The sequence below is a fragment of the Aplysia californica genome, unplaced genomic scaffold, assembly GCF_000002075.1.
Source record: "Aplysia californica isolate F4 #8 unplaced genomic scaffold, AplCal3.0 scaffold00229, whole genome shotgun sequence".
NCBI classification, from domain to species: Eukaryota; Metazoa; Mollusca; class Gastropoda; order Aplysiida; family Aplysiidae; genus Aplysia; species Aplysia californica.
The window spans coordinates 470,934-481,095 of NW_004797499.1; the positions used below are offsets into that span (position 1 = coordinate 470,934).

The 10,162-nt window shown below is 40.3% G+C and overlaps 1 protein-coding gene across 1 annotated transcript in view; it reads left to right on the forward strand.

Moving 5' to 3' along the window:
* LOC101864527 (tonsoku-like protein) overlaps positions 1-8,725 on the forward strand; it is a 32,736-nt gene extending 24,011 nt beyond the window's left edge. The window contains exons 16-19 of the mRNA XM_005099901.3: positions 1,245-1,476; positions 2,131-3,953; positions 6,733-6,979; positions 7,687-8,725. Coding sequence (XP_005099958.1) covers positions 1,245-1,476; positions 2,131-3,953; positions 6,733-6,979; positions 7,687-8,032 — 2,648 coding nt within the window. The 3' untranslated portion in view covers positions 8,033-8,725. The remainder of the gene's footprint in view (positions 1-1,244; positions 1,477-2,130; positions 3,954-6,732; positions 6,980-7,686) is intronic.
* Positions 8,726-10,162: the final 1,437 nt, after the last annotated feature.

Consider the following 10,162-nt stretch of genomic DNA (forward strand, 5'->3'; position numbering starts at 1 on the left):
AGACAAGCGATCCTTGATCCCACGGGTTGGGACTTTGAACCCCCCCCCCTTCCATCTCCCCCTAAATTCCCCTGTCTAAGACGAAAAATGTCTAAGATGGAATTTTTTTCCCTTGCGATTCTGCCTTACACAGGTTCGACTGTATATCAAAGAGGAATTTGGGAGCTGAAATAAGCAAATAAATTGTATATTTTTGTTGAAATCTAGTGTCATGCCAGATAAAACCTTGCCAAGGAGATTGAGAATCTTTAAAACTTCCCTAACTATGTAAGTTGAAATACTAGCCATTTGCTTCATCTGAAGCTATTTGAACATGATAGTTTGGCCCCATTTCCTATCCTGTGGACTCCTCTGGCTAACTAGTTTGTTCCCAATTATTTTTCTCAGTCCATTTTGGGAATTACAGCGATTGATGTTGACATGTGTCAGATAGATTAAAATCATTGTCACTGATAGTGAGTCTAATGTCTTAATCCTTTTCGTCTGAAGTGTTTTACTATCGTATGGATACGACGTGGGGAATTCTGTACCACCACTTTCCAAAGAGGAAATTTACTCGTTAATACGATCCATACGCTTTGCATAGCAGTCTGTCAAAATTGTTTTTTGAGAAATACTGAAAATTTCCAAGAGACGTTTGTACTAGAAGTTTTCTCAAATGTGAAGAATACAACCGCGGGGGTACAAAATGACCCCAGGGCGTTTTGATAGGGTTAACAACTGGACTGGGACACCACGCTTCTAGAGACAGAATTAGATTATTTAGAGGAATCCGAAATGAGGTACCACATATGATCTTTGAGCAGGGATGGATGTCTTTAAGAAAGGATTTCAGTGCCATGAAGTCATCTCCATAAACACCTACGTGTTTTTTGTCATGACCTTGGATTAATAGTGATGGGAATGGACGTGTCTTGTTCTGAAGTACTATGTTTGATATGGGTTTAATGCTGCTATATAAACATGATTGTTATAAATGAGATAGGACTTACAAATTTCATGTCTTTCTCAGATAAAACCTTGCCAAGGGGACTGAGAATCTTTAAAACTTCCCAGACTATGTAAGTTAAAATACTCCCTGCTGGGAATTAAAACTAGCCATTTGCCTCATAATCCAACATAATATCCACTGAGGTCATGTTGGGACTGAGTTTCAGACAGACTGCCTTTTCCCTATAACTTTAAAAATGAGACAAGTTATGGGCATAAATTATTTAATTGACGACATGTATTATGTTCTTCAGGACGTTCGGAACAGGATAGCTCAGGGACTCCGACAAGTGGGTTCACAGCTCACAGTGTGAACGAAGAGCACAATTTGTCTAAGAAGGTACATGTTGGTTCGAAGCCCACCACATCAGGAATGAGAACAAAACCAAAGAGTTTTCGTCTGCCAGATCTTGAGGACACCGACAGCTCTGAGGAAGATGTGGCATTGTTGAGGTCTCCTCCAAAAAAGACGCTTTCAAGGAAAAAGTGAGCTCCTGATGTTTTTTTAATGTTGTTTCCTTTGTTAATGCCATTTATACTCATTGCTTTGAGGCTCATTTTCTCTCTGAATTAAGTAAAGGGTGGTTGGAGGATGGGGCATCTTACCTAAAGACAGTGCTTGCGGAGGGGGTTATAAGTTTCATCATTTAATCTTACATATAACATTTCGCAGGAAAGTTTGTGCTCTTTCTACTGGGAAATTTATTAAAAGTCTATTGAATATAACCTTTTTTTTGCCTGTATGTTTTTTCTCTCTGTATTTTGAGGTTTTAAAACCTCCATTTTTAAATTTCATTTTGGGAAAATTTTTTCCCCTGCCAAAAAAATTGTAACCAAATTTATTTTATGCTCAGGGACCAGGGATAAAGATTACAAAATCATATTTTGATTTTGAAATTGTTGTTTCTCATCTATTTGATCATTATTATGTGTTGTTTTCAGAAAATTTAGCTAGTGATGTGTCTTTTTTTCTGTTTTGAGTAGTTTTCTGCTGAAATGTTTCCACTTCATTATACTGTGCCTATGTCTAAAGATTGAGTAAGACGGGATGGGATTGGGGGGGGGTTGAATTGTTGTCATCTCTGCTTTTACCTGGACATTATAATTGTTTATCTTATATCTTGTATTTTTCTTTAACAGACCAGTGGCATCAACAAAGAGAAAAAATCCAATTGAGGATGAAACTGTTCAGATGGAAGACTTCTCTGACGATGGAGATTTTATCTTTCCACTCTCCCCTGCTCAAGATGATCCTTCTACCAACCCGACCGAAGCCTACCGTTCGGCCATCTGTGCCATCGCCAGTTCTGCCCCCAAGCGATTAGAGGCTGACTTTACTCAAACTGACAAGAAAAGTGACTCTTCTTCAAATGCTCAGACAAAACGGACGGCCTTGTTAGCCGAGGATGAGGTTGGAGATGATTGGTTGATCGAAGATCTCAAAGCCCCGAAACTGAAGCGGAAATCGACTGCCGTGAAAGAAATCTTGACAACTACCTCAACTAGAGCCACCGTGGCTGGCTACACTAAGAGGCGTAAAGTGACTGATAAAGCCTCCAAATTTTCAGAGCTTGTGAGAAGGCGGCAAAAAGCCAAATCTGATGGAAGAGAAGGAAGGAGGAGGCCATCATTTGTTGACAGCGATGAAGAGGGCTCCCTTGATGGAAACAGTCGCAGCAGTGACGTCGTATCGTCGTCGGGGATCCCACTGGAGGAAGAGGAAACATTAGAGCCAGAGCACACTGAGCAGTACAACATTCAAGATGAGAAGGAGAATTATGTCTGGGACTCGGATGATGACATCTTGTGTGAGATTGATCCGGTTTTTGACTACTCACTTTCAGCCAGCCAGTCAGATGTGAGCACGCTACCTGAAGCAAATAGACCCTCTGACATCACTGTGACAAATGAACCTTCCATTCGCATCCCTGTCTCCCAACATACCAGCACTGAAAATTCCTCTGTTCGTTTCACTGAGAGTCATTTGGTTCAAAAGTCATCCAATAGGGAAAATTCACACATTGATCGTAGGCATTCTTTTAGTAGTATTAGAAATGAGGATGGAGATACACATGCTAGCTGGAAGCACAACAGTGAGAGGAGTTGTGGCCAGCCCAGACAGGACACTCTTTATACACAGAGGATGTCTCCAGCAATGGCGAAGGAGGTCACGCCTGAGAGGAGAAGCGATCCTGTAGCGAGACCTGTGCTGAGGTTCAAGGTACAGGTGGAAGATAAGACGCTCCTCATTCCGCTGCAGGCTTCGGACAGTGATAAGAACATCTCCTGGCTCGCTCGTGAAGTGGGTGAGCGTTACTTCAGCATGTATCTACAGCGTCCAGCTCTTGCTCTCAGCACTTCTGATGGTATTTTACTGTGCCCTGTAGACCCCATATCTTCGGTAGTGGCTGACAATGACCACCTCAAGGCAACGGTCACTCTGTGGGAGCGGCCACAGCTGGAAGAGCGCTACGCGAAGGCCTGTCAGATGTTCTGCACAGAGGCCAACCACAGCGTGTCTGTGCGTCTCCACGACTGTGAAGCAAGTGGTCAGCTCTCCCTCAGTGACCTTGGCCTTGGTCAACAGCAGCTTCAGCCAGTCTACCGTGCTTTAGAAGGGCAAACAACTCTCACTAACCTAAGCCTGGCCGGAAACCGTCTGGGAGATGCGGGCCTTGTTCCCCTCACGGAACTTCTCCAAGATATGCCCAACCTCAAATCATTAAACCTGGAGACAAATGGCTTTTCATCAAAAGGATTATGCACTCTCTCAAAAGCTCTAAAGAATGGCTGCCTGCAGAGTCTTCAACATCTCAACTTGAGCCACAACTGCCTGGGAGACTCAGCAGCTGAGTGGCTGACCAACATTCTCAGAGATCTCATCTCTCTCACAGACTTCAGTGTGGCCGCGTGCAGTCTCTCGGCCAAAGTTTTTACTCCCAGCTTCTGTGACGCCCTTAGAGGTACTGTATCTAATATCAGTATAACTTAAATACTAACAGGGGGAGTTATGTTTCACATTTGTAAAAGTATTGTACTGTCTAGCATGCACCTAACAAAATCAGCGCGATGCGGAAATTATTTTTTTATGTATGAATTTCACTATGTACGTGATTTAACTACAAAGAATATATACTTGTATAAGAAAAAAATCATGACCTGAAAATCTGTTCCCTATGTGTATGTTTCACTTTGTGCGGGATCCCTATGTACGTACTGGACTGTATAGTTGTATGTGACCAAATCTAGATTTGATGATGAATTTGACACATAGATACTCAAACTTCACGTAAACACATGTCAGGAAAAGGGATTCTCCTGGTTTTTACATGTTTTTCTTTTAGTAGTGTCAAGATGGTTGTAGTTTCGAAGTCAACATTTCTTTTTGTTTGCTCACGCTGACCTCTTGGTATTTGTATTTGTCATGGCCATGGTAACTGATCTATTTCTTTCTCATGAATGTGTGTTTAATTTCTTTTATTTCATCATATGGAGATCTTCAGGTTTTAAAGCATGAAAATGCATGCAGCATTGTATGAAAAAAAATGTATAACCTTAGATCATGAATGAAAATGTTCTGGTGGTGGAGAAAGAGTTTTATATTTGGAAGATGTGAATGTTGAAGTAGTCAAATTTGTTCATACTCTCAAATTCACTGTCTTGTTTTCTCTAATTTGATGCATTCTCCGAAAAGGACCTTCAAACGCTTCTAGATACTGTTGTAAAAGAAAGTGAACATAAAGGATTATTGTTGAATGTAAAGAAAACAGAATGCATGGTAATATCCAAAAAAGCAGCAAATCCTAGTTGTAATCTCATTAGCAAAGGTGAAAAGATCAAACAAGTCCAACAGTTTAAATATTTAGGATATATGATAACATCTGATGCCAAATCCTCCGCAGAAATAAAAAGGAGAACTGCAATGACTAAGACTAGTTTTAATAAAATGAGCCCAATCCTGAAAAATAGAAACATCTCAATGAACACCAAAATGAAAGTCCTGAAATGCTATGTTTGGTCAACCCTTCTATATGGCTGTGAATGCTGGACAATCACTAAAGACAGTGAAAATAAAATAGAGGCAACAGAAATGTGGTTTCTTAGGAGACTGCTAAGAGTATCGTGGAAGGAAAAGAAATCAAATGAGGTAGTGCTTGATGAAGCCCACGTGGGACGCTCAATGTTAAAAACAATCAGGAAACGACAAATGCAGTTTTTGGGACACCTGAATAGACATAAGGGTCTTGAACATCTAGCTCTCACTGGCAAAATTGAGGGCAAGCGAGGCAGGGGTAGGCCCAGAACAACATACTTAGGGAACCTAAACAAATGGGTAACAGGGAAAAATCAGGGAAACGTAGCTTTTCTGAGAGCATCCGAGCAAAGGAATGAATGGAAAATCATGATCGCCGATGTCTGTCGCAGATCTGGCACTGGATGAATGATGCATTCTCCTAAACTGGGAACATCCACGTTTTATAGTCCAAATACAGTCAAACCTGTGTAAGACGGCCACCCATTGTCAAGGAGAAAAGTGGCCGTATAAGACAGGTGGCCGTCTTAGGCAGGACTGATCAAGATAGAGAAAACAAAATATTCCCATCTGAAGTCCCAATCGAAAGTGGCCACATTGTTGTTGTTTTTGTTGTTGTTGGTTTGTATTTTGTTTGTTATTTTTATTTTGATGCTGATTTTGCGCAAGGGTGACAATAAAACGAAATGTGTCAGACGCCGAAGACCGAGTGCCATGTTAAAGCAAACACATGGGTCTCCACAACTCAGAGAATGAGCGACGCTTCTGTCGCAAGTTCATGTTGACATCCATTGTTACTTTGTTACGGACTGGGTAAACAGTGACCACTCATCTCACGTACGATTTGTGTATGAGTTCTGGGCGGGGCTTATATGGGTTATGAGGGATCACATGCTTACCTCACCAGCAGCTGAAACTTGGTACCTATTGGTCAACAGTGGGAGGGGCCTACGCAACATGATTGGTCGGAGGGACTACCTAACAACAATGACAGGTGATTGGATTATGACGGCTTGCCCCACAACGCCAGGGGCCAGTGCACAATTTATGACAAAACTTACTGAATTCACTAAGGTGGCCGTCTAAGACAGGTGTTATTGCTTAGTGTGATAGGGGTTGTGTGTTAAAATATGGTGGCCGCGGCTGCGTTGGACAGGTGCCCGTTTTACACAGTTAAATTATATTTAAAAAACGCAAGGGGGGAAATGGAAAGTGTCCGTTTGTACAGGTGGCCGTCTTATAGAGGTGGTCGCCAGGGCAGGTTCGATTGTACATTAAATATTTCCTGAAATGTGAAAGAGATTTGGGCACTTAATATAAAAAAAAAATTCTATAAGAAGATAAAGTCAGAAAGAAAGGAAAACATGGTGCTTTTCTAGAATTAGTATAACCCGTAAAAAAAAACCCACTTTCTACCCAAAGCCATTAAATGACATACAGCTTTTTCATTTCTTTTTGACTCCGAGGGAATTTCATTTTATTGTTTGTCCAACGTTCGAACCGTAAGAGGAGTTTTATGTGTTGTTTGTTGTTGATTCAAATGAGCACAGCGCACTGCACAGGGAAAGTGACATTAAGAGATTTAGAGTGTAATAAGGGAAGAGGAACTGAAAAAATGTTTTGTGGGAATATGAAATTGAATGTTGAAATCGAAATGCAAGATTTGAAGGTTTCCTAAGGCCTGCCTGATTTCGTTCTATCCTGAACAGGACGTTCCCTAAAGCGACTGATCTTTGCTGAGAACCAGATTTGTGATGAGGGAATTGCACTGCTTTTGTCCAACTTGCATGCTGACTCCTTGCTTGCCCTTGACCTCTCACACACAAGGTCAGAGTCCACCGCTGAACTTTCTGAAAAGTTACAGACCTTTATCGCCTCAGATGAAAAGTGTAGCCTCACCGAACTAAACTTGTCCGGCTGCCATCTCGTTGCTAATGATGTGCTGTTCCTGAACAGGTACTACAGGCTGGTGCCTCTATTTTCGGGCCACTTTTGATGAAATTTTTTTTCAATTCGTTTTTTAAAAATATCTTTTTCTTGCTGGAATATAACAGATTTTCAAGAAAACCTTAAATCATTGCCGTGTTGCTGATGATAGCATATACTTAATTAATTCTTTGTAGACAAAAATAGTTTTTAAACATTTTTCCACCTCCCTCTCTGATCTAGATTTTTTTCAGCTCTCCATGGAATGCATAAATCATGTATGTGCACATGTGATCACAACAGATTTTGAGATAATGCTAGGGATTTGAGTGCACAGTTGTTGATCCTGGTTTTTTTTGTCTCTCTGCATTTTTCTGTCTGTGTGTCATGACTTTTTTTTCTGCATTATATGACTATTATCATGAGGATATTCTGCTTCTTGATGCAAACAAACAAGGGTGGGTGGTTGGTGGGTGCTCTGGTGTGGTTTGCTCCTTCTTTCCTATGAAAAAAATCTATTGTCCTTATATTTCTTTCTTTTGTTTGTATGATACTGTCTACTAGTTATTCTTGTCATCTTCTGCACTCATGTGTCCTATTTGTGATGCAAGTGGTGTAAAATTCTTACTAAAACCAAATTAAGAACTATTTGTGTTTGCAAGTAGGCCTACCACAAAACTCTTACTCCAACTCAAACTATAAACAAATAATGGTTTCTGGGTCTGTCTCCTCCCCAGGCTAGTGGCTGAGGTGTCCAGCCTGCAAAAGCTGAGCATTTCTCAGAACCAACAGGTGACCTGCTCCAGCCTGCAGAAGTTGCTCTACCTCAGTGCGTACAGAGGAAGTGGTATGGAAGAGCTGACGGCTCGGGGCTGTTCCATCACTGCACCGTTAAGCTCAGAATTCTTAGCTGCTTTCAAGGAGAAGATGAGAAGCGCTCGTCCCCTCCGTAAATTTGTTTTCACTTGTCGTGGTCTGGGGAAAGTGGAGGTGGAGAGTATCCATGGTATGTGGACTTCTGTGTGGGGTGAGGAGGCGGTGGTGAAGGTGCTGGGTCCGTCTGTTTCTCTATCAGTTGTGTGAGGTGGGAGAATGTTTCTGTCAGTTGTGTGAGGTAGGAGAGTGTCTCTATCAGTTGTGTGGAGTGGGAAAATGTTTCTATCAGTTGTGTAGGGTGGGAAAATGTCCTTGTCAGTTGTTTGAGGCGGGAGAATGTCTCTAACCAGTTGTGTGAGGTGGTAGAATGTCTCTTTCGAGTTGTCTTAGGTGGGGGGGAATATCTATGTCCGTTTGTCTGCATCATTTCATCTGTCCTCACTGCCCTCGAATTTGGTTATTATGATTGCCTCTGTCCATTTTTATCCTTCATTTCATTAGCTGTATCTACACTTGAATTTGGTCTTTGCAATATAAATATTTTTCTTAATTAAGGAGAAACAGATTTTTCATTATACAGTGCAGTCGGTTTAAAACGAACACAGTTAATTTTTTAAAAAGCGGTAAAGCGAAAGAAAATATAATCACAGATTAAAAAAATATATATTTGATGAACCGCCTCTTTAAACCAAAAACCCTGCAAAACTGAAGGACATGTAGTCATGTAGCAGTTCTCTCAGATTTTGATTTAAGCGGACTCTACCACATTTTTCTTTAATGAAAATCAAATTTTTCATCATATTTCTAAAGGTTAAACCTCCTTTTCAGTAAACGCTTTTAAAGAAATAATATGTTTATGTTATATTTTTTTTATCTGTGATACATGTAACTGTAGTACATTGTATTTATTTGTGTATAAAGACATAAAATGGGTGGTTGGGAGCTGCTCTGGTGTGGTTTGCTCATTCTTTCTATCTAATATCTATCATCCTCATCTCTCCTTCTTTTCTTTTTATGTTACTCTTTAGTAATACCTCTAAACTTCCGAACTCATCTGACCCATTTTTGTTGTATGGGCTGTAAAACTCTTGCTAAGATAAAATATTCTCAGATCTCTAATCACCAACCTGCAAACTTTGTGAATATCCTAGCTAAATGGATTATGTTATGAGATCCCATCATGAGCTTTAATCGAATGAAAGGTTTACAGGCATTACCTTCTCCTTTCTAGTAAAAAACAGTAATAAAATAGCTTCTTGTGTACATGCAGGGTCTTGGGGATAAAAAGGCTTTTCTCACAGCACTGTTTCTTTGATATCAGTGGAGTCAATGTCAATAGTGATTCTACAAACCAACGAAATATAAAAATTAAAAAATTTTAAGATTGTCTGGCTCCGAGTTGCATGCCCCTCTCATCCCCCCTCTCCCCTTGCCCCATCCCCTCAGTACACTATGTTTATATAAATATATGATATGTTTACATTTGTGCAAAGTTTACTAAGTTGAAATTTGTTAAATTATGGAAATACTTTGTGACCCTTTTCTTGTTCTGAAAATGGATAACATATTAATATTATAATATTAATTGGCTTTGATTCTTAAAAACATCTTGGAACTTCTGGGTTGTTGTTTTTTTCCCACGTGTAAAAAGTTGTACAATATTTTTATGAAGAATAAAATTGAAGGTGCTCTGATGTGTTTGCTTTCTGAGAATTTCCTGTGTGTGAGTGATGTGTAATGATTTTCAAGTCTCTAAAGTCAGTCAGAGGTTGTGTTGTGAAAATGTTTATTTCTGTTTTGAGTGTAGCTCTTGGTATGTCTTTGTATTTGTCCCCGGTAAGCACTCTGTGGAGCTTGATAAATATTTGTTTGAGTTTGATCCAGGTTAATTCAATGATGTTTGAGTTATGTGATAGAGAAAAGTAATACATGTACAGTATAACACGGATAGGTCGAACACAGAAGACTCGAAATCGCTCATCTGTCGCACTGTGCCTGCTCTCCCGGGTTTTTTTCTCTTTATGATCTTTGTAAGAAATCCTTCAAACTACGGATCCCTTGAACTGCCGAGGCCGGTGCCGACGAATTCGAGCTATCTGTGTTGTACTGTATTAAAACAAGGTAATTTTGCACTGACGAGGCACGAATGAAGAATAAAGATGGAGGAGAAAAAACGAAGCAAAGACTGCATGAACTGAAGAGGACTAGAAAGTGGACCAACAAGCAGATCATTACGTTATGTATCATCTCTTATATCTAACATGTGTTCTTCGTCCTTTTTTCTTCGGGTCACCCTGCTTTGGGACCGTTCACAAATGACGTCAGCTAAAATTTTGC